This window comes from Silene latifolia, unplaced genomic scaffold, assembly GCF_048544455.1.
Source record: "Silene latifolia isolate original U9 population unplaced genomic scaffold, ASM4854445v1 scaffold_159, whole genome shotgun sequence".
Classification (NCBI taxonomy): domain Eukaryota; kingdom Viridiplantae; phylum Streptophyta; class Magnoliopsida; order Caryophyllales; family Caryophyllaceae; genus Silene; species Silene latifolia.
The window spans coordinates 576936-601347 of record NW_027413143.1 but is presented as its reverse complement, the minus strand read 5'-3'; the positions used below and the strand labels follow the sequence as shown (position 1 = coordinate 601347).

At 37.3% G+C, this 24412-nt stretch overlaps 2 protein-coding genes across 3 annotated transcripts; one reads left to right on the top strand and one right to left on the bottom strand.

Moving 5' to 3' along the window:
• Nucleotides 1-599: 599 nt before the first annotated feature.
• Nucleotides 600-3535, top strand: LOC141637974 (G-type lectin S-receptor-like serine/threonine-protein kinase At2g19130). The gene has a single exon (XM_074447409.1). The coding sequence runs from the start codon at nt 871-873 to the stop codon at nt 3325-3327; it is 2457 nt and encodes an 818-aa protein (XP_074303510.1). The 5' UTR covers nt 600-870; the 3' UTR covers nt 3328-3535.
• A 730-nt stretch (nt 3536-4265) lies between these two features.
• On the bottom strand, nt 4266-23585 carry LOC141637970 (histone-lysine N-methyltransferase ATXR3). Of its 2 annotated transcripts, none has more exons than XM_074447405.1 (20): nt 23369-23585; nt 21215-23214; nt 20470-20526; nt 18332-19498; nt 16208-16605; nt 15305-15844; nt 15126-15226; nt 11614-12655; nt 11175-11246; nt 10603-10710; nt 10409-10509; nt 8789-8888; nt 8596-8691; nt 7299-7466; nt 7040-7165; nt 6872-6925; nt 6195-6442; nt 6007-6115; nt 5352-5654; nt 4266-4764 (listed from the first exon to the last, which is right to left on the bottom strand). In XM_074447405.1, exons 2-20 carry the CDS (start codon nt 23205-23207, stop codon nt 4588-4590), a joined length of 6960 nt encoding a protein of 2319 aa, XP_074303506.1. In that variant the 5' UTR covers nt 23208-23214; nt 23369-23585; the 3' UTR covers nt 4266-4587. The 2 variants fall into 2 exon arrangements, with proteins under 2 accessions (XP_074303506.1, XP_074303505.1); XM_074447404.1 differs by having other exon boundaries at nt 21215-23209; nt 23369-23579.
• Nucleotides 23586-24412: the final 827 nt, after the last annotated feature.

The window sequence follows — 24412 nt, the reverse complement described above, 5'->3', positions numbered from 1 at the left end:
GTAATAATTATCTTCCTCCCAAGCGAATCCTATATTTATTTTTGGCTCGTATATAAGATAAAATACACTCCGTCCGTCCCGGTCAATTGTTGTCCTTTGGTTTTAGCACAAAGATAAAGAAAGAAAAGGGGTCAAAGTCAAATGGTCAATTACTAAATGACAAGTGGACCAGATTGTGTGTGAATGGTGAAATTGTTCATCAGGTTCATTCTTAAAATAGAAAGGACAACAATTAACGGGAATACCCAAAAATGGAATAGGACAACAAATAACCGGGAGGAGGGAGTAAGTTGATATCCGGACGCAGCCATGACCCAACGCCACGAGTCACTTGATGATGACCCGACGTAAATAACCGACCTAAGTGACCCGATTGTGAACCCTAAGGTCCTCAATGCTCAATCAAATTGAATAGTCTTTTCTTCCTGCACAAATTCCTCTCACCTCTCATATCCGATGGGTATTTTGTGAGAGAAAATGGTATCCATCGATCCACTTTTTCTGAACACTATATCGCCCGTCTTCAATGAGATTTTGTGATGCTCAATTACCCCTCATTGAATAGTCCAGGTTCCTGAATGTACTGTTAACTCTGTTGATAGATTAGCACCACAATCAATCAGTGGTGGTGGGCTCATGAGGTCTACAAGTCAACATTTATTTGGTTGCCGTTCACAATGGGCTAATTGTTTGTAGTCGTCTATTTTGACTTTTATTCTTCCTAGTCTTCTAGTAAACCATTGTTCGTTCATAAATTCTCATTTAAGACGGTCACTTATCCGTCTATTTCAACTTTTATTATACTTATGTTTGTTTGTTATTCTTAATTACCTGAAAAAACAAAACATTTTTCCTTTGGTATTCTATGCCATGGAAAACTTGTATGGTTTATGTTTCAAGCTTTATCATCTTACATTAATTATCTCATTCATAATTCCCTTTTCATCTGGTTTGGACAGGATTACAGTAAACAACTCGATCTCCGGAGACGAAACAATAATATCAGCAGAAGGAAACTTTGAGCTTGGATTCTTCCAACCTGGTAAATCTTCCAACTGGTATATTGGTATTTGGTACAAGAAAGTTTCTGTACCAACTGTAGTTTGGGTAGCAAACCGAGTTAACCCCGTCTTAGATAAACATAGTTATGAGTTTAAATTGTTAGATGGGAACTTGGTTCTTACAAACATGGTTATAAAATCACCCCCCATTTGGTCGACAGATTTGAATTTGACAAACCGGAAATCAGTACAGGCAGTTTTACTCGATTCAGGAAATCTGGTTCTTACAGACGGACCTAATACGAGTATTAGTGAACCGCTTTGGCAGAGTTTTGAAAATCTTACTGATACTTGGCTTCCTGGTGGTAAGATTGAGTATAACAAAAAGACTAATAAAAGCCAGCATCTTTCTTCTTGGAAAAATTTGGATGATCCGTCTCCCGGTCTTTTTACGCTTGAGATAAATCACGAGTTAAAATCATATATTATCATGTGGAACGAAACAATACAGTATTGGAGTAGCGGATCATGGAATCCCAAACAACAGATTTTCAGTTTAGTCCCTGAGATGAGGCTGAACTTCCTGTACAGCTTCAACTTCACTGATAATGAGAATGAGACCTACTTTAGTTTCAATCTTTACGACCCTACGATTATTTCAAGGTTTGTTATGGATTCTTCTGGTGTGATTAAGACAATGACATGGCTCGAGAATTCCCAAGATTGGAATCAATTTTGGTCTGAACCTAAGCAACAATGTCAAGTGTATGCTTATTGTGGGGGTTTTGGAAGTTGTACTCAAAATTCGTTGCCATTTTGTAGCTGTTTAAAAGGGTTTGAGCCTGTGTCGAATACTGATTGGGGTTTGAGTGAATACTCAGGGGGATGCAACAGGAGTACCCCATTGGGATGTGAAAATTCAAACTCCGGAAAAGCTAAAGACAGATTCTTTGTTTATGAAGGAATTAAATTGCCTGAAAATGCAAAAACTGTTGCGGCCTCGAGCCTGCAAGAATGTGAATTAGCTTGTTTGAATAATTGCAGCTGTAATGCTTATACATATGATAATAGTGACTGTTCTGTTTGGTTTGGCGAACTATTGAACTTTCAGCAGCTTTCTGAGGGTGATCCTAACGGGAAAATACTTTATCTTAAGCTGGCTGCCTCGGAATTTCCAAGCAAGAGTAAAACAAAATTGATTGTCGGCATTGCTGCAGGATTTATTGCCCTGATATTGGTCATTTTGGGACTGCTGTTAGCTCGACGTCGTAGGCAAAAAGCAAAATATTCTGAGTCTAAAACTCCGGTTGAAGGTTCACTGATAGCGTTTGGGTATAAGGAAATACAAAATGCCACAAAGAATTTCTCAGAGAAACTAGGAGGAGGTGGATTTGGGTCTGTGTTTAAGGGAACATTGCCTGATTCATCTGTAATTGCTGTGAAAAAGTTGGAAAGTTTTAGCCAAGGCGAGAAACAATTCCGGACTGAGGTTAGTACAATTGGGACAGTTCAGCATGTTAATCTTGTTCGACTTCGTGGGTTTTGCTCAGAAGGGACTAAAAAGCTACTGGTTTATGATCATATGGAAAATGGGTCTTTGGACTATCATCTTTTTCCTGACAAAAACAATACAACATTGGACTGGCCGCAAAGATACCAAATTGCCCTTGGCACGGCAAGGGGATTAGCATATCTACATGAGAAATGCCGAGATTGCATTATTCACTGTGATATCAAACCAGAAAACATACTTCTGGATGCTGAATTCTGCCCTAGAGTAGCTGACTTTGGATTGGCAAAACTTGTTGGACGAGATTTTAGCAGAGTCCTTACCACTATGAGAGGAACAAGAGGGTACCTTGCCCCAGAATGGCTGTCAGGGGTAGCGATAACAGCCAAAGCAGATGTTTTTAGTTACGGAATGGTGCTGTTTGAACTGTTATCAGGGAATAGGAACATCCAACAATCAGGGGATGGAACAATCAAGTTTTTCCCAACTTGGGCTACGAGCAAAATAACTCAAGACGGAGATATCATGACAATATTAGACTCTAGACTGGAAAACAACGCTGATGCTACTGAGGTAATGAAGATATGTAAACTCGCTTGTTGGTGTATTCAGGATGATGAATATAATCGCCCGTCAATGGGTCAAGTGGTTCAAATACTTGAGGGTGTTTTGGATGTGAATATGCCTCCTATTCCGAAGTCTCTCCAGGTTTTTAATGAAAATGATGAGGAGCAGGTTTTGTTCTTCACCGAGTCATCCTCCGGCCAAAGTTCACAAACAAGGAACACTTCTTCACTTGCTTCTTCTTCATCATAAGGAACTATTCCATATAGTTAGTCCACTCTTTTTTTTTTGCCAATAGAGATACAGTATTATACTTGCTCCGTTTCAATAAAGATAAACAAATGATTGAGACGGATGTAACATATAGTGAGAATAATGTATCTTATTTGTAATATAATGTATGAACTTATGTTTTCTAAAAATTCAATTATAATTGTATCTTTTTTTTTTTGGGACATTACATTTTATTAGCCAAGTTCAGTGGTCACAAATTAGCATATGTGAAATCCAAACATCCAATTAGTATATAGGTCAAGTTGTGACGGTATGTTTATATTTTGAAAATAATTTTTTTAAAGGGAGGCTACGTTGGTGGTCGAAATTGGGAGTTATCTTTCGTATGATTAGTGGGAGGGGCGTGTGCGTGTGGTGGTTGTCTGGCGATCGATTGTACCATGCCCATTTTCTGGAAGCATCTTTATAACACAAAGTACCAAATGAATGCACAAATTAAAACATAAAGGTGCTCTTCAAAGCACGTTTTTTTTACTCAACAACCACCGCAAATTGGTCCCGGAAAAAAATCCCAACCTCCATCAACATCCAGAAATATTTGTGAACATATACTTTCATAGACATATATATTAGAGAAAATTTCAAATCAATCAGGCCACTGGATAACATTACTCTTTCGATATTCCGAGCATAAAACTCACAATCCAGCACTACCAATCTAGGTACTACAAATCTATAATATCTGCAGATTTTCATCGCCTTGAGAAAGACTGGTTACGCCATTACAAGAAAAATACCTTTTGAGATTCAGTTTATCATACAACATTAAGGTGACAGGTCGAGGGAATGATGCAATAATCAAAGCCTCGGCGATTACATCCAGGGCAAATGACAAATTAACAGTAAGAGCACAGAAACAACCGGAACTTAAACCGTAAGAAGTAAGAACACAGAAATGACACTAACATTAGCTGCTTTTATACCTTCCACTGATACATTTTTCTATCATCTAGCAGTATTTTGCGACTACGTTTCCTCTAATAGCTACAAGAAAAAAGGTAAAAAGAAAAAAAAAATGCTATAGCCTATTGAGAAATTAAATTACAATAATACACAGGAAACAGAGACTGTACACAAGAATGAGGATGATGCCGCCTTCAGGCTTCAGCAAAACAAAGGTTGCGAAATGGAGAGGCGGCTCTGAACTAATAACTAATAATCGACTGTTTGAAAAAAGAGGGGAGAAATGAATATGCTAACGTCAACTAGTAGTCAATTTCACCGATCCCAATTACCTTGGAACATGGCAGGTCTGTTCTTCAACCAAACTACCATTTCCCGCTCTAGTGGAGAGTTATTTAGGACAGCGTCTAGCATTGGACTGCCGAATACTTTAGGAACACGCTTGAACGACCATATCCTATCCGTAGGCCATCGTCTTTGGGGCCTCTTTTCCTGTTGAATTGGAGAACGACATTGTATAAGGAAGTCTCATAGAAATAAAATCCTATACTAGTTTAAACGCCCTCCCTAAGACGAGGTCCCAGAATATGAGGATTGCAAGAGGTCACAAGATGGACAACCAAAAATATTGGACCGCTGAAGTGGTATAGTTTGGGTGATGTAAAGACAGGAATGAGAACCACCAAACATAAAATATTATTCTAATTTTCAGATTTCCATAATCCTAATTTTATTTACCCTTTCTATTTTAAGGGTAAAAATAGCCAATTGGTGTTACTGTTGCGCCAAAACATTTCTCCCAAACAAAGTACAAAATCACAAGAAGAATTATTGCATAGGCATTGAATTATAGGAGTACTTTTTTGACCAGTAGATTTATTTGGGTTCAACGGCCAAGGTGCTGCAACAGAAACTACAGCACCAAAAAAGGACAAAACGGCCACCAAGAATCAAATGATATTCACTAATTGGCCTTGATCATCTTCTACCTATTTCTCTTTTAAACAAAGGAGAATGCACGGAATCAGAATAATACACATTTTTCTTAAGCAGGTATACTATAGGATAAGAAAACTCACCATTCTTGCAAGCATATATCGAACAGCATTGGGACCATAAGCAAGCTTTTGGCGTTGTGGCTTTTGATGCTTGGTATAAAAGGAACCAAAATCGGGTAATACCAAGCAACCCCTACTGTTTCTTGCAAGCTCACGATCTGGGTCAGCTTTAGTTTGGTGATGCCAGTAAATAAGCTGCCCTAAACAATAGTTTTCTCCATAAGTTTTGCAGTATTCAGCGACTCCTGACAACTTAGTCGGACACTTGGGTCCAAGATCAAGAGGGCTAATGTAAACTGGAGGGGAAGTGACAGACTTGTATTCCTACACAAGAAAAAAGATAATTAGTCTTTGCAGTCTAAGCCAGAAACTCAAGACAAGGTTTGCAAATGCAGTAATCTCTTCCTTCATTTGGATTTACTATATTTCCAAATGGCGCAAGTTCTATATAAAGTCAAATAAAATAAGTGTGAAGGGCGGAAAATTCAAGTTAGATGGAGAACGTGACTAATAGTAAGTTACTGGACAATGGAGTCCACGTATTTTGAGAGGGTATTTTTGTTGTTTTGCTGTGAATATTACTCAAAATGAAATGTAGTGAATTGAATTGAACAACTAAAGAAAACATAGTGAGCCCATCTTATGGAAGGAATATTTATTGACAAAGAAACCTCACCTTTACTTTAAGGAAAGACTTGGTGTAAGCATATACGTGTATCAAATCAGCAGCAGCATCATGTCGACACTTCACTGAACTAGTTAGATTTCGGACCTCGTCTCTCAACCTTAATTGCAGAAAGCAATTATAAATAAATGAAAGAAAGAATAAGATGCAGAGCTATAAACAGTCGAATTAACATTTACCACAACAATGATTTCCGAAGTTCTTTCTCGACATTGGCTGAACTGGATGGGTCATGAGCACGTATCTTCAGTTTAAGATCTTGTACCACTCGATTATCAACATTTGAAGCCATAGATTGAAGAAGTTCATCAACAAGAGAACCTTCACCATTCCACAAGACAGATACCATTTCTTCAGGACTGAGCTTCTGCAATGGAGGTGGAGCTTTTTTTGCATCTCCAAAAACACATCTTAGGACATACCGCACCTGCAAGTACCATTGATGGCCTTGAGTAAGCACAACAATATAATACTCCATGAGCATTTTATATCGAACACGACAAATTTACACTGTAACTCTATATTTGAAAATGCTAAAAGGTCAAAATGAGATTGGTTGACCATCAAAGTAAATGAGCGCAAGAAATATAGGATGGAGCTAGTACTCCCTCCAAATATATGTGAGTAGTATTTTAATGAAATGGGAAGAGCATTAAAATTTGGAGGGAGTAATAAATATTAGGGATAGAGAGGAAATAGCCTTCACATTCAGCAAATTAAATGTTCTTATCTCTAATCTACCATTTATCTGGTTGTAAAAGCTATATCGGTGTGTACCAGGTATCACCCTACCACTGTACATATAAGAAATCATAGGGTGTTTAAAAGTAGCATACGAAGGATATCCGAGAAATACCTTGTCGAGTGTGAGAGCCAAATTTTGAAGCCGCTGGCTGTACACTCCTTCTGCCTGTCCAATAGAAACCAGAACAAGTAATTAAGCACAATTCTTCAATCTTCAGAAACAACTTGAACAGTCTGATTTTCAAATATAACACTTAGATGTCGTGCAAACTGAATCAACCTGTAATTCAGCATCACTCCTCTCCATCTCAGCAGATATTTCAAGATTATATTTCTTCTTCTCCTCCAAATTATGTTTCAGGATTTTCTCGGGAAGTTTTGTTCGTTCAAAGTTTATGAATCGGACCTACAGCAAGAATTGACAACCACAAAGTAAGATTTGTCGAAGAGAAAGTATATATAAAATTTGGTCTAGTACAAACAGACAGCACATTAACAGGTTTAACTGCTGTAAGATTAAGACAGCCGGGAATATGTACCAGGCGTGCAGAATATGCAACCAGCCAATCAGGCAAACCACCCAGCAGGCAACGTCCTAAACCAGCCCTACTCAAATCAATGTAGTCCTCTTCGGAAACCCAATTTAGCTCACACGCTTCAAGTAACAAACGCTGCTTATCCAAAAGACCATGCCACTCCTTCAGAACCTAATGATAAAAAACCAGAAACTGATGATCAATCCAACTTCAACAGAAAATGGATGTTTAATTAGAGGAGTCTGCAAAATGGGGTCTACAAACAAGATGAAATATTAAGCAGACTGAAAAACAAAATTGCACAAGCTAGTAGTATTCCCTCATTTGAACATCAACTTAGATATATATTTTCTCACAATACACAATATCTTCAACTTTACAGAAATGATAATATGAAAAAATTACTTCTGATATATCATGTCGGACTCAGGTACAAGGATCGAAGCGTTGGATCCTTTAAATTTCAAAATCAAGGACTTGGGTCTAAGGGACAGATTTTTGAAGGATCCAAAATCTAAAGTGGGACTCGGCGTTTTTTTTTATCTTGTTTCCTTATTGGTAGAGACTTTGTACTTCCATGAATCTATTAAAAAAAGAGAGAGACGAATAAAGTTCGTTCTCTGATGAAATTACGAGAAAAAAGAAAGGAAAAAGAAAACTGACACATAGTTAAAAAAAATATAGGGAAAATAAATTCCAAATCAAAATCCTAACGCCCAATAGGCTACTAGCCCACACCTTAGCACCTCAACAGTCATGTCAACGGAAAAGGAGAGAAGAAATTGATTTTCCACTTCCCCATAAAACCCACAGACAATAACGTTTGCCTCTGTTAAAAGCAAAGTAAGAAGAAATAATCTATCCCTATATTCCATGAATAAACACACAGCCTTGCTCCGAACACCGTTCTTGCTTTCCTTCACCTTCATCAATGACTTCCAAACTACCAAATTTTTTCTCTTCGACTGCTTTCAGTCCATACACCATGTAAACTGCCTAGCTTGTTAACAGCAAAATGAATATGACCCTTATGGCCTTATTCCGTGTCCGCACCCGGGTCAACTCATATTGACACGGGTACAGCATGGTTAATAAACAGTCCGAGCATCATAGCTTCTGATAAATCAAACTTAATAGATTAACATTGCTTGGCTACGTATATTTGAAAAAATTAAGGTTAATGTTGGCATCAATTAACCAAGAAACTCGAACTCGGAGAGTATAGATTGGATGAAGAAGAACAAAAACAAATCACATATTAGTCACTGAGATTGACAAAAATTTTAGGAACCCATTTTACCTTATCATAGGCCCCTTCTCCAGTTAAATTTAGATAGCTTCCTCGGCAAACTTGACTTCCACACAAACAAACAGAAGCTTCATATTCTTCCTTGCTCTGGAATAACAGTACAATCAAATCAGCTCATACAAGTGACTGACCTTCCGTAAATAAAGTGAGATATTGTGAATAAGAAAGCGATGTGTGTACATACCTCTGTGACTGAATTATAGTCAAAAGTGACTTCTTCACCAAATGCTATTGGGCGTACAGAATAGATTCCAATCTGATACTGACCACCTACTGCAGTAACTCTGCAATTCATTATCAGAAAAATGCAGAAAAACCAGAGTCAATTATGGTTGTCATAACAAAAGCATGAAGAAAGATCATATAGAAGTAATAGAGACTGATGTCCGCAGGTCATAAGAGGAAAACATTACTAGGAAGTAACCACATTTGACTTTTTCAAACATTCCACTCAATTAGGCACATTTGACATTTTCGCCTCACCAAAAAAACTCAAATGGCTTACTCGATGAAATGGAAGATATATAAGTCTTTTGTAGCAGACTTTAGGTTAATTGTGCATGCCATAGGAAGGAAAACTTCCCCAGAAGTCACACATAACACGTCTTAAAATAAACTAATAGCATTGACTTCTAAGCACATAGGCTTACATATAGAGAAGTGCAATCAATTATACTTATCAAGGACCCTGGAATCTCCACCACAAAACGCAATATACAAAGTTATAAATGAACCAAAAAAACGGAGAATAAAATTTACAAGCGATAACTAATGCACCAAAAACAAACAAGTGAACATCAAGAATGTTAGAGGCCTATCTTAGCAACAGATCGTACATGTTAAAAGGCTAATCAAGTTGAAAAATACTTATATCACTAGCATCTGAGCACAATATTACGACACGGATGCCATACAACATGTCACTTAGAATTACGTTTTACGTTGATATAATTTTCACAAAAATATTCAACCTTCTAAAAAAAGGAATACGATATAATATATTAAAAAAACTCAAAATAGTTTAGAAACTTAAGTCACACAAAAAGCTACATAAAAAACTACTTAGATGTTTGCTTGAATATTCTAAGGAACGCGAGAAACGGCCAAAACTAGGTAGCATAACTCAATCTATTGCTTTGAAGCCATAATATTCTAAAATACGAACACCAATTAAGAATACCTCTTACTGACATGCTGTGTGTAAGACCAACATAACATCTCGCACAGTTTTTAGCTTATATTTCCAAATTGGCCCCGTAAATCTCAAACCATGTTGATGTATTAAGCAAATTAATCCTCATTTAATGTCATATACTCATATGCCTAATTCGTTTCAGCAGTGAAGACTAATATATTAGGATTATGACCAAAGGAGATCTGATAAATATTTTAACAATCGGTTTCCTAAATGGCACCATCACCCTAGTTATTTAGTTAACTAACTTATTTGGAATTATTAAAGCATTCAATATAATAGATATAAAATGTAATAAACTTAGAGGTAATTTTAAAAAATAGACTGCAACAATTCTTGTGACAGACCACAAAGGTGGGTAGGTGATTTGGTCTTATGTAACAAACAGTACATAGAGCCTGAGGAATCATGACCACAGAACATACGTTTTTCACACATTGACTATCATATTGTGAACATACAACACTGTACCACAGATACAACAGCTCAGGATTTACTACAGTTTACAAGGAAAAAGTATTCAATCAGCAAGGTGGCCGAAAGCTTTATCATAATCATTTTGAAGAATAAAGGAAGGACCAAAAATCCACGATAGAAAAGAATACTAACTTTGCTTCACAATTGGGCCGACATGAGTGACAAATGCGGCTAGCATAATTTGCTTTGTGCATTGCATCGACAACAAGTATATCATATCCATCAGCATCACCCTGTCAAGCGACACTACAGTTAATCAAAAGTGCATTGAAGTAGGTAACAGGTGTGGAGTTATCAGTAATTTATTTTTTTGAGCGAAGAAACACCTTCGGCCTCTCTAGATATATGTTGTAAAATTCCGGAACATCTTTACTACTCTTTTGCAAAGATCGAATTCCATCTTGCTTCTCAAACCATTTCCACGCAGGATATACCTACAAATAACCCAGAGAGCATAAATGAAATTCAAGTTCAAACAATGAAAAATGGCATTTAACTGAATTTACTACATTGGCAACCCAAGATATGAGCACGATCACAATTAAAAAATAAAAAGTGCAAGCAGACAAGTTCTAAGAAGGTGAGACAAATATATAAGCTAAAAGACAAAAATGCCACTACAGACAACAAAAAACCTATGAAAAATCAACATTTCCTACAGCTCATGCGAATATTATTAGAGATGGCTTAGAACCACATAACAAGCCAGGCTGGATAACTACAATGACCATTTAACCCCCATATACATTTAATATGCGATCATCTAATTGTTCTACAGGTACTGCACTTTTGTGCAAGGTCAAAGCAATAAAAAGTTGCTGCAATACAAGCAGACACCAGTTAGAAACTTCTTCGCCACAAGGACAGAGGCCCATATGGTTAAAAGGGAAAGACATACCTCTCCAAGGAATTCAACAACAAAGTCATCATCTGTGAAACCACCTTCTTTGTCACAAACAACACCAAGCCCCTAATCAACATAAAAAGCATATTAGAAATGTAACCATTTTGCAATTTTTTTGCCAAATAGCATCCCTATCCCATTTTTATCTTCTCTATTTGACTTTGATGGTCAACAGACGTCGACTCTCAGTGTAATCACATAATATACATAATTTACATTGTATATTACAACTTTTTATAAATGACAATTTGAAAATTACTAATTAGGTTCATTAATTCAAATGAGACAAACTTTACAATACCTTATGATATACTTGGATAATTTAATGACGAAAGTAACATCGGTTGACAACCAAATCAAATCAGGACAACATAAGTAGGAGAAAGGAAGCATCTAACGTATAAGCATACCATAGAAGGACAAACGAAAGTACCTTCCGGTAACTAACATAGTTATCTGCACGACTATGCATGGCCTGAAGAAGAGACTTGCATAACTTCACATTTCTAGTATTATGTTCTGCCGTAGCTGTTTTCAAAATTTCCTCAATGACAGGTTTAAGATGGTATGTCATAGGTGTGCTTTCACTGCCTGTGTAATGTCTAACTTGTCTATTTAGTTCCCTCAGGACCACGTCTTCGATAAATTTATGCTTTTCCACAAGAGGCCAATCAACATCTGTCGACATCGAGTCAAGAAGAAGATTATATGTATAGGGATCAATACCATACACTTCTTGTTCTATGACCTGTTCCCCAAGCTTTTTCCTAGGTTTATATTCTTTGACTTCAGGAATATCCATATCCACCTCAGACCCATTTTTCTGAGCTCTAACTTTATCCTCATAATCATCAGGCAATGAAACTTGCATCTTACGTTGCACTTCCACTTCATCAGCTACAATGACGTACTGGTCAATTACTTCATATTTTCGAGTCACAGGAGGCACAAGACTGGCCTTGGTCATCCGAGCACCCCATTCACGATCATCGGGAATAAAATCAAAAGCCTCATTTTCCAAGTAGTATCTTTCTTGTGACTCAAATGTATTATTGCTTTCTGACTGGACATCTGAATCACTTGCAGTGTCGGAGACACTTCTACTTCTACTTCTACTATCACTTCCGAATTCATCAGAAGACAACTCATATTCATCAGATGACTCACTATCTGAGTCGACTTTCTTATTCATTCTTGGAAACTTATATCCAATCTCTCTCTCAGACAAGCATTCCACATAATCACTACCACCATTATGAGAGAATGTATTATTCATTCGGCTTAGGGATTTTCTTTCTGATACTATTTTACCGTGCTTCTTGTTTCCAGAATATCCACTGGTCCCATCTCTTGGTTTCCTCATCACATCATCTTCGTCCATAGCTGTGTCACAGCTCTCGTTAAAGTACGCCAAAAGTTTAGTGAGTAATGGAAACACATGGTTCATATCACTCCCATCAGCTCGATTTTTTTTCCTGCAAGGTCATGGTTCTTTAGAGTACAAAAAAGATACACTGGCAAGATGTACAACACATACAAAAAATACAAAAACAACGTAACCTCATGACTAAACAAGGCACACCTTATCTTTTTACAATGTGTTGCTTTAATATAGAAACTCCGTACAAAGGTAAGGTAATAACAGAACATTACCCTTGTGTCCAAACACATAAAGACTGTTTCTGGCTTATCCATAATGAAAATGCCGTTGAACATTGTACCAACCACTATTTTTACACAAATTAAGAAATACACGTACTTTAAGAAATACACAAATTAACAGAACATCATGCTTTATTCCATTATACTCCAAGGCCAAATGAATGGTAATTATTTTTCATTAGAAATGGAAATCTAAGAGGATGGCACAAATATGTTCTAAAATACCCCTAATGTATTGGACTGCATATTCCTAATTTCACACTTAAGGATTTAGAGCTACTCGTGATACTCCTACGGTTTGTCTTTGCAAAAGAAAATTGGATAAGAAGTTGACATGATTAAGATTGAAATAGTTATATGAAGCCACGGTAAGATTTTAATTGTCATATTTTCACATTAATTACTTGTTTATATTAATTTCCCTCACCATTCACGACCACAATTACAACTGCCTACACTCACCATCCTACCCATTCCCATCCTCACCTAGATCATTCTTCCAACTCCCCTTCCACCTTTGCTGCCCTATTCAAATTGAAAAAGAACGGATGAAGCATGCTGAGGCCCAACACTGAATGAGTCATAACCAAAGCGCCTCAAATGAGCATGTAATGTGCCTTGAAGATAAGGCACAGATAACAAAGAGCATTATATGTAATTTCCATATAATTTTATTTTAAGTGATTTCATCACGCTCTTTTCTTACCCACATTATTCATAAATTTAAAAATGGGTATTATTGCCAAAAAATTGCTTTGAAAGTAGTCAGTTGTTTGAAAAAGCAATATCACCCATTGCCATGGGCACTTCTTCCCTCAAAGCGCCTCACACCGTCTTTTAACTCTAACAGAGGGGCTATATGGAGGTGGAGCTGCTGACAGAGTTTTACAGGCCAAGAATGGCTGTGAGGGTCAGGAAGTTTTATGGTGGTGAGGGGTGGGATAGAGGGGGTTGCTCGAACGCACCAACCATTAGGGTGGAAATGGAAGGCAAGAAAGAGTAGGGGAAAATCTTAAGGGGTAGTCCAAAAATGTGAAGTTAGTTAAATTTATGTCTTCAGACTGGAGACGTGCATATGCAACGGTGTCAACTTTCCATAAATTATTTTTTGCCAAAAGAACAGGCTTTGGCGTACCATATATACTTCACAAACAACAATAGCAATCTAGGAACAACTGATAACTCAGAGACCCTTTAGAAATTCCATACCCTAAATCTGGTAAAGTAGCATGAAATTTGCTTTCAATGAATAGCGAAATTGTAATACCCTATCTAGATGTCAGAAGGTGAGGGAAGAGCTGCTCTTCTACACAAACCCTACCCGGTACCCCTGTTCACCTCTCCCTACTAGATTCAATTACAGCACAGCATGAGCATATCAGTACAGAATCATGTGTATTGAATTTTGTGTAAGCTAAACACCTCAAGGATATTAAATTAGTCATCACTGTATTGCTTGCTTTATCTCCCCCTCCTTGAAAAATAAACCCCAACAATCCAACATATGTAATCATAATTTTTTTCAATAGAAGATAGGTTACTATCAAATCAATGGTGAAGCTAAAGAAGAGAAGAGGTCCTCATATGCAAGCACTACAAAGATGCCTGATTACGTTTCATAAACATAATTAGGATACCCTTCCAGCCTGCCTTAAAAGCTATGTTACTCCGACACTTTACTTAACTGCCGTGTCCGACAGAAACAACACTTCGACACTTCAATTTAGACCATAAAATAGGAAAATTCAGCCAAAATAGCCGTGTCCGACATTCCGACACGTGTCGGACACGACACCGTGTCGGAGATCGGAGTAACACAGCTTAAAAGCACCTGTAGCCAGAAAGAAGCTAGGAAGAAAAAAAAAACTCTTCCTCGGAGAAGAACACTGCCTAAACCCTGAAAATGCATGGAAATTACAATCCATCCACATATACCAAAAATAGCCAGCAGAGCACATCTCTATAACTGCTACCAATCCTATGTTCTACACTTCTACCTAAGCGTTGAAATTTAGTGGTCAGAAACTCAGTGACATATTATGTAGTTATCAAACTTATCAGTAAGGGAAAGCCTGCAAACTATGTGTTTGACAAAAAAAAAATGGTATGTGTTCACAGCAAAATTAAGTTTCAACTCATAGTTGAGTCCATTCAAGATAACATTACAAATTTGTCCACTACGTTAGTAAGCATTAGCCTTCGAAGGAGAACAAAATTTAAAGAAACTAAAACTAAAGGGGGAATAGACCAAATAAAACAGAAAGAAATAAAGTGAGAGCTTACTTTACTGCCTCTTTGTACATTTTTAAGACATCCTGTTTAGCAGCTCTCATGCCACGCCGGGAATAGTATCCAATCTTAACTCTGTTTTCAATTTCGGCAACCTATAACCAAACAATAGATGTCAAACATAAAACCAACCGAAGGTATATCAGCATATAACGTCCGCTTGTAAAAACTACCTTTCGTACTAAATAGTTAGAAGCGTTTTCCTTTGTAATCTCCTTCAAACTGAGAACTAAAAATTCCTCCATTTTCCGGTACCCACATCCAGCCTTCTTCATCGCCAAATGTCTCATACGAGCTTCACGGGCTTGTACTAATGCAGACTTCCTGGTATCACCTATTTTTGTACGTTTATATGTTATTTGTCTGAATGATTGGTTATTTGCACCTCTTTTCTCGACCCTCTCAAAATAATCTTTCAGCCCACTGGACTCATCCACGTAACTTTCATGACTTGATTTCATAACTGAAGATGCTTGTTCAGAAATTTGTTTCAGACTCCTTGTCCTGAAATATGACTCATCAGTAGTCCTTCGCTCTTTCACCCAGGTTACATTGGGAAATCTGATTATTAACTCCTCAAATTGGTTGCAACCTTTAATTTCAACAGAGGAAATACAAGTAAAAGACTGAAGAATCTCCTCAAGCACCAAAGAGCTTATGTTAATACACCCGTCTAAAACCAAAGCCTTGATCATTTCCTTACTGTAACCCCTCTGCACAGCACCAACAATGGAAGTAAAAGCATAAGCAGAAAGAAAGGAGACAAAACTGCAAACACGACTATCAAATAAGATGTACTACCTTCATACCAAATTTACTGTCTCCATTTGATTTGATTCCAATAGTTAATCGATTTCAACTTTAACCATTATTTTCCCAAACAAAAGAAACAATATAGTGCAAATTTTGCCATGTTGCCATGTTGGTTTATCAATATATCTATTTTCATGTAATCATTTTTAAAAACTTGCGACAATTGTGTATTGTAAGGAAAAAATGGTCATGTTGACATTGTCTGACCACTAAAGTCAAATGAGGTCAATAAAAAATGGGATAGAGGGAGTACAAAATCTCACCATAATGCTCTCAACTGTAGAATCAGAGCAGTTTGCACCAACAGTTGATAAGTCAACCCGGATGCTCATGTTTTTGTAAAATCCTACTGAATCTCTCCAATGCTTGCAAGTTGAAGCAGCAAATACGAGGGACTTAACATCAGATCTAAGAAAATGGAAAATCCGTGATAAGATATGACCATCCAGTAGACCCCAGCTCCCAACTGCCGTTTCAGAATGTCCATCTCCTTCTTTGCAGAAAGCAACATTGCTACATAAATCGTCAAAAGAGACATCACTGTAGCAACAAGTAGGTAACACTTCACTGATTTCATACTCTTCGTCAACTCCGCCAGTTAAAGTCCGACATCTCTTTCTACCATGTACATCATCCTCGTGAAGTGTAGAGCATTCATTTTCTGTATTATAGGCCCATAATCAAGGAAAGCAAAAATTAAAATATAACACCAGTATATTGAAAGCATAGTCCAAAATGTTGTTTACAAAAGATGCCAACTTTTTCAATGGTATGTTTTACTCCTAAGAGAAGGGAAGTTACAAGAAAAAAGAATAAATATACTTCTCCAAATGCTAATTTGTATAAGGGTTATTTAATGACAATAATCCAAACTAAGAATATATCTTGAGAGTCTGGACATTTATTCGTTTGGAAGCTTCTCTCGAATATACAGTTAACTTTTATTTTAATATATTATATAATGAAAAAATGTGATAAATATTGGACAATACGCCTAACTTCAATATCATGACACAAATAACTAGCTTTACAATATTAAAATATCACCCGAAAAAGCTGGGTAGAATACTAGTAAATAAGTAGTAGCCATTAGAAGCAAAAGGAGCAAGATAATTCAGGAATTTCACAACATCAGAGCTGACAAACCCAAAAACTGGAAGATCTCATAACCATTCCGAAAACTAATTAGAGACAAAAACAATGAGATATGGTATGCCAAACTAAATTGTCATCTTTAAAACTATCAGTATACAACAACAACAACAACAACAACAACAACAACAACAACAACAACAACAACAAGACAATAAATCCTTTTGCATTATTTTAGGGAAAAAAAATGAGCTTTCTGAGGTATGTAAAGGGCAGGGATCCAATGTGTGTGTGTGTGTGTGTGTGTGTGTGTGTGTGTGTGGGGGGGGGGGGGGGGGCACATAGAATACTCCCTCCTATTCTACATAACTCTCCCTATTTCCTTTTTCGTCTATTCACAATACTCTCCCTATTTCCTTATTTGGCAAACTTTTATACTTATTTTAATCACCCAACCCCACAACAATACCCCACAAAACTCATACTTTATCTTATTTTAATCACTTTACCCCACAACAATAAGGGGAGGGGGGGGGCATATAGAATACTCCCTCCTATTCTACATAACTCTCCCTATTTCCTTTTTCGTCTATTCACAATACTCTCCCTATTTCCTTATTTGGCAAACTTTTATACTTATTTTAATCACCCAACCCCACAACAATACCCCACAAAACTCATACTTTATCTTATTTTAATCACTTTACCCCACAACAATACTTATTTTAATCACCTTATCTCACAACAATACTTATTTTAATCACACAATACTTTCCCTCTCTCCAATCTCCTACCCCACTACAATATTTTACCATATAATACTCCTCTCCCTTAATTCCCGTGCCCTCCATGAATAGGGAGGGTTATTAAGAATAGGAGGGAGTAAATCGCAAGGATCCAATGAGGTCGGACACATACAAGAAGATTTCTAAACAATGCAGACACTCGGACATAAGCAACAGCTACAAACGAAAAAACTTGAAAATTTGAGGAAAATATGTGGTCCCTCAATACTAAATCAGAAGTAATATGACCATTATACATAGATCCTGAAATGTTGAAAATTAGAGCCAGTTATGTCATTAAAGCCAAATGGGTAAAGTAGGATGTTGACAAGTCCTCTCTAAACATGCTCTGACGACTTTCTGATGAAATCATCAAAATATTCCAGAAACTGATGTTAGCTTAGTCGTAATAACCGTAAAGTATATAATTTCAGCTTCCAAACAAAAAGAATAGGAGTAACATCAGACAGATAACACAGATTAGGAGAGATGAACATTTTGGGGACATACCCATGACTGGCTTCAATAGAAACCCTTTGCTCAACAGTTTATGCTTTTCCATCTCCTTCTTTGGCTGTCTAGAACTTATCCATGGATCCAGGAACTCGTTTATAGCAGCGGCGAATTCACGACTTTTATAGGATTTCATGACCAGTTCATGAAGCTTCCCGAGTGTGTAGCCAATGAATTGTGGATGCACATTATGGAAAGATGAACTGGAGCAGCTTCCATCATACACAACTGAAGGTCCATCGAAAGGTTCACCATCAAGGTTGATAGTGTCTTTAACAAGTTTGACACCTTCAGAGGCCTTAATCACAGAAGTAACTGGAGCCCAAACATTGTCGATTTTGCGGACCACACTGCTTTGCATTTTTAAACAACCATCGTCAACTAAATTATTGAGTTCTGAGCATAAAAATGGTCCACATTCAAGCCCAGCACCATCCAGGTAGAACCAGTCACCTAAATGCAACTGCAAATCGTCCACCGTACAAACCCGATCTTGTGGTTTATTGACTACAGCATTTTCGTCCTTGAAGCATTTGGAAAGAAGAGCATCGTCCTCAGATAATCTTTTCACATCACTTGATAAAGGGTAATGCTTACCCCTAGAAGTGTATTTGTCTTTCCCTCTTTGTTTTGAACGTGAATCCGATACAATTGAACCATGATCCTGCAGAACACATGCATTGATTCGAATGACAGGTAACATAGTTCCTTTGACTCCCCTTACAAGAGGTTTTATTTGACCTGCCTTGTTGACTGCGCTGCTATCGTTCCTCTCTTCAGACCAGCAAATAGCCCAAGCAGGAAGTTCAAGCTTCGTGCTTTGACATGGGTAATATAAGTCATCTTGTCTTTGCCATCGAGGATCCTCATATCCAGATTTCGACATCTGGCAAAGAGGGTAGCCATCATTAAGAACATATTTCCTTCTAAACAGTTTATCCTGAGCAGCATCATCATTCCTTTGCCAGTCCCCACCTTTGCAAGTCCACCGTCCAGAAAACCATTCATTAAATTCAGTAGAGAAATAACCATATTCCTTATCGAAGCTAGCAGTTGACGTTGATTCTGCAGAGTCATTCACAGCAACCACTGGATACCTTTGTATATCCTCATCTTGATTCACCTCAGAGGGATCCTTGCTACAAGGACAACCAGAAACGATACCTGCTTGAACCAGCACCATACAATCAACAGAAAATATTACAAAGTGGAATTTAAAAAATCGGGAAAACTAGAAAAGAACCATCTAGCTCCTCCCAATAATAAAGTCCACGTAAACTGCCAATTCCCATCATCGCATGAAACTATGCAACTTCAGGAGATGTCGGTTGTGGAAAAGACACAGACCAAGCGAAAGGCCTACAAGTGAATTTGCCACTCTTGTCATTATAATGGCACTTCCCGCACACAACTTTTGCATTGTCAAAACATTTAGCAAGATTTAGAAACCCAAAAGAGCCAAAAGTCCCCTTTCCAAGAAAATTTTACATTCATGGGAAGTGATCACTAGACAAGGAAAGATTAGCTCTATTCTACTACTTACTCAAGCTAACCAGAATCTCTCTTAAAACACACAGGTGATGCGGAAAAAAATATAACTTATTTTGCAAGTCTTCTGTATTAACCAAGGAATGGCAAAAATCTCTTCCACCTAAGCAACTCTCACTTAGAAATGAACACTTGAGAAGAGTACTTACTATAGTTCATTTCCAGTTGATAAAATATGCAGCAGTCTATTCACAGAACAGTTTGTTTCTTGGAAAAAATAGAAATTGAGTCAAATTTGCAACAAGATATGTGGTAATGATACTGTGACACAGTTTGATCAAAAGTGCATGCACAACTCAGGAACTATAATGATTAATTATTCAATTACCTATAACATTACCCATCGTATTTTAATAACAAGTAGTATACAGACAGAATCCGCAGTAGAAAGGCAAATATCGCACAGTATTGCATTTTAAACCCTTTCTTGAGTTATCCAAGGGTGTTAGCAATAGGAAGCAAAAACAACATAATGAAATACAATAAAATAAGATGAATGTGTGAGAGTAAGAGACAAAACAAAGGGAAAAAGCAGTAGCAATAAACACGACTATAAGTAGCTAAATATCACAAGAAGCTAAAAGTACCTTGTATGCTACCAAATTTGTCCCACTCTGACTGATCAAATGTCATTTGAAAGACTTCTGCAGTGTTCATCATGCAGAAGTCAGGCACACTATTGTTTAAAGAAAATAACACAAATGACTAACAACAACAACAACAACAAAAATACTACCAGCACAACTACCAGACTTGAAACCAGAAAATAAATAAAATATAAAAAGAAGTGCAAAAATACAAGATAAAACTAAATAGGATTTTCTACAGTTCACCCCTATGTTTATCCGAATTCTAACATATACCCTTGACTTTTAATAGACCCCTGGATAAAATGATTAGTTCCATAAATAACCAAAGTATCAAAATTCGGGTTTTAAGGCTCAAATTCTGTCATAAAAAGTTGTCTATTAATTACGCCTAGTAAACAATGAGTAAATTGAAGACAACATATTTCGGATGAGGAATCGACTAAAATTACACAAACACAAGTCTAGGGGCACCTTATGATTCTGAAAAACTAAGGGCTATATTGCTCGGACTCGGTCTCAAGTATCCGACACGGGTACGTGTCCAAGGGTCGGATTCATCTATTTTATTATAAAAATTCATGTTTTTGGTCTAAAATGAAGTGTCCAGGTGTCCGAGTGTCCAGTGTCCGACATGGGTACGTGAGGTAATATTGAAGAGTCCAAGCAACATAGACTAAGGGGATAATCTCAGAATTCGGGAAAAAAAAGGGGTAATTGAGGGAGAGACGGAAAGAGAATTTACCTCCAAGAACCTCAAGTTCCTTTCCAGGAATAACAGTTACGCCTTCCAAAAGAGCACCAACTCTTTCATCAATATTAAGATCCTCTTTGCCCAGAGCAACTGAACCCTCCTCCATACATACCTCATTCTCAGCCTCTGCATCACCAAAATCAACATGCACATTACCTGGGGCCACAGGCAGGCTAACCTGCTGAACGACGGTACTGAAGTTAGCAGATACAATAGGCGAAGCTGCATTTTCAACTGTCACCCACCTATCACTATCTGAATGCTTAATCAGGTGATCTGACATAAGCAAACCTTCTTCCACAAGCACTTTCAAGTCGCCTAACCTTGATGGTCCCCGTTCCTCCCCGTAGTGATCAATGTAATGCCATTTCCCCGGGTTTGGGTTCAAATTCAGTAGTGACGGGACATGGGGTGGAGTATCACATATATCCATATCTTCTTCCATTGAAAGCAATTCTTCCGCCACTCCATTGGCCAAGTGAGGCACATCCTCCTCCTCCCTGCTACCATCTACACAAGGACTTTGAGACTCGTGTGCTGCTGCATTCAAGTCAAGAGACAACTCAACTTTTCCATTCTGAAGATTCTTCTCACTTCGCGAGTCTTTAATTGAGCATGTGAAATCTTTATCATTGAAGTTCCTCTCACTAAGCTTAACATCTTGTGCCTTGTCATTCTGCTCACCTTTTCTGCCACTCTGCCTACTATGATTATTACTGGACCTGCTCCGCTCCTGTGGGGACCGTTCCAAATAACTTGGAGACCTCTCCCTACGATCATATACTTTACCACGGTCATGTGGGGACCATTCCAAGTAACTTGGAGACCTCTCCCTACGATCATAAACCCTACCACGGCCATGTGGAGACCTCTCTGAATAACTAGGACTTGGTCTACTATCATGACGGTGACCACGATAGCCTGGGGACCGCTCATGTCTAACAGGAGTCCGTTCTCTATGATCATGATACCGCCCTCTTTCACGTGAAGGAGGAGACTTTTCAGAATAACTAGGACTACGCCTGTACCTATCATAACCTCCTCTAGAAGACGAAGAATCATAATGTCGCGAAGACAACTTATTATTATCACAGGGTGCAGCACCAGCAACAGGTCGTACAGAATTAGGATTCCTAAATGACTTATCAGCTGAATGACGCGAGTAATGACCCTCTCCAGAAAGCCTTCTACTTTTAAAGCTGCCAAAATCAGTAGCATCATCATACACCTTACGATCACTACTGTCTGAATCAGTCCCCTGTCGTTTAAGCCGATTATTACTATTAATATTACTATTATTATTACCATTATTATTAGAAAAGTGTGTTTTCCCTTGACTGTAGTCATGCTTATTGTAACAACTACCTAAATCATCCATAAGTTTCGAGTTCATCTTCGAGTAATTCCTTTCCTGATTAAATTCCCAATTGGCAACACTTTTCGAATTCCGATTTCCAGGAGAATAATCCTCAGCTGAATATTTGATAGGAGGAGGAGGAGGTGCCCAATCACGGTCATATCTCCTCCGTTCCCTCTCCCTCTCCCTATTTTTCGAGTATCCGCCGTATTCTTCCTTAAACCCGTCTCCTTTATACTGCTGCCATCTTTCAGGAATAAACTCTCCTTTCTCAACTACTTCATCTTTCACCCCTCTCCACTTATACTCCCTCCTAAATTCCTGTCTTTCTCGCCATTTCTCTGTATAAAACTCGGCTTTATCACAAACAATCTCACCTTTTTCGATATCTCGCGTCACTTCACCATTCTCAACTACTTCCTTTTTAGGCGATTTCAATGTGCCTAACTCACCTTCTTCAACCTCGTCTTTCGCGGCGGCGGCGGTGGCGGCGGCATTATCAACAACTACTTGAGCTTTCTCTTTCTCAGGTTCTTCCTTCTTGAAGAAGACATCGCGCTTCAGCTTCATCCTCTTGGTCGTACTTCTCTTGACCGGTTTCGCCTCCGTTTTGCCATCTTCAATCATTCCTATACTATCAACAACAACAAATTCATCAATTACGCGTTACAAAGTCTCAATTTTCCTCCCAGATTTATCATCAAATTACGATATATAACACAACAATTATATAAAAATAATAAAAAAGTGGAATTAAACCTAGAAATCAAGAAATTAGGGTTTAATACCTGAAATAGGAGAGAGATGAATGGTGGTAGTGAAGGTGATTGTACGGTGGTGATGGTGGTGGTGGTGGTGGTGGTTGCCGGTGGTGAATAGAGAGGAAACAAATGAGATGTGACCAAAGGAGTCGAGGTTTTTCTTTTTTTTTGATGGGATTAAAATTGGTCGTAAAAACTGGAGTATCATATCATGCCCAAGACATAACACCTATCGATTTCTTATGTACTTCTACACTTGTAAATAAGTTTATATACATCATCCTCTTATTATGTTTACATAATCGGAGATTTTCCTAAATCACGATTAATTACTAGTAAGTAAATTATAAATCAGATATATTACTATCAGTTATATAGTTTTTAAACATTAAAATAAAGTTTTTGATTTTTATTTTAAAAATTATGAACTTTATTAATATAAAATGGTTTCTCACATTTTACAAAGTTTATTTATTGGTTGTAAACAATATTTTAGAACTTGGTTCTTATTTTAGAAATTGGTTCTTAAAAATAAAACAACTTTTAAATGAAACATTATAAGGTAAGAACTACTATTGCTATTGCTCTAAACTAACTGAAAAGTTAAAATTAAAATGACATAAAAGGACATTAATAATTATAATAAAGGGATATTCTATATGAAATTTCAACTTTTCGACTTTCTACGCAAAAAACAAAAACATTGGTTGTCAATCACTAAGTGTACCCTAAACTTTATTTTCCGATAAGGTAGTTGATTAATTGTAAAGTGTTTGGTAAAATCTAATAATTTGGCATGGTGAAAGATATTTGTCGCGGTTTCCCTCTATCAATTTTTGTAAAATGACATAAAAGGACATTAATAATTATAATATATTAATTTAAATAAAAGGTAAATATGTAAAATAGAAATTGATAAGAAGTCTAAGGTGAGGGTTTGTCAAAAGCGGTTACCAACTTTCTGAGAAAACTTTAAAAAGCTACCAAATTTTCATTCAAAGGAAGAATTTTTTAATTTTTCACTCATACAATTCATAGTTAAGAAAGACAAATTCCAACATCAAAGACTCA

Coding starts and splice junctions, on each gene's coding strand:
- LOC141637970 (XM_074447404.1), bottom strand. CDS start 23,549: ATGATACTCCAGTTTTTACGACCAATTTTAATCCCATCAAAAAAAAAG. Junction 8,889..10,408: donor CGGCCCAATTGTGAAGCAAA/GTTAGTATTCTT, acceptor AATGAATTGCAG/AGTTACTGCAGTAGGTGGTC. Junction 6,443..6,871: donor TGGCTCTCACACTCGACAAG/GTATTTCTCGGA, acceptor TGGTACTTGCAG/GTGCGGTATGTCCTAAGATG.
- LOC141637974 (XM_074447409.1), top strand. CDS start 871: ATGGAAAACTTGTATGGTTTATGTTTCAAGCTTTATCATCTTACATTA.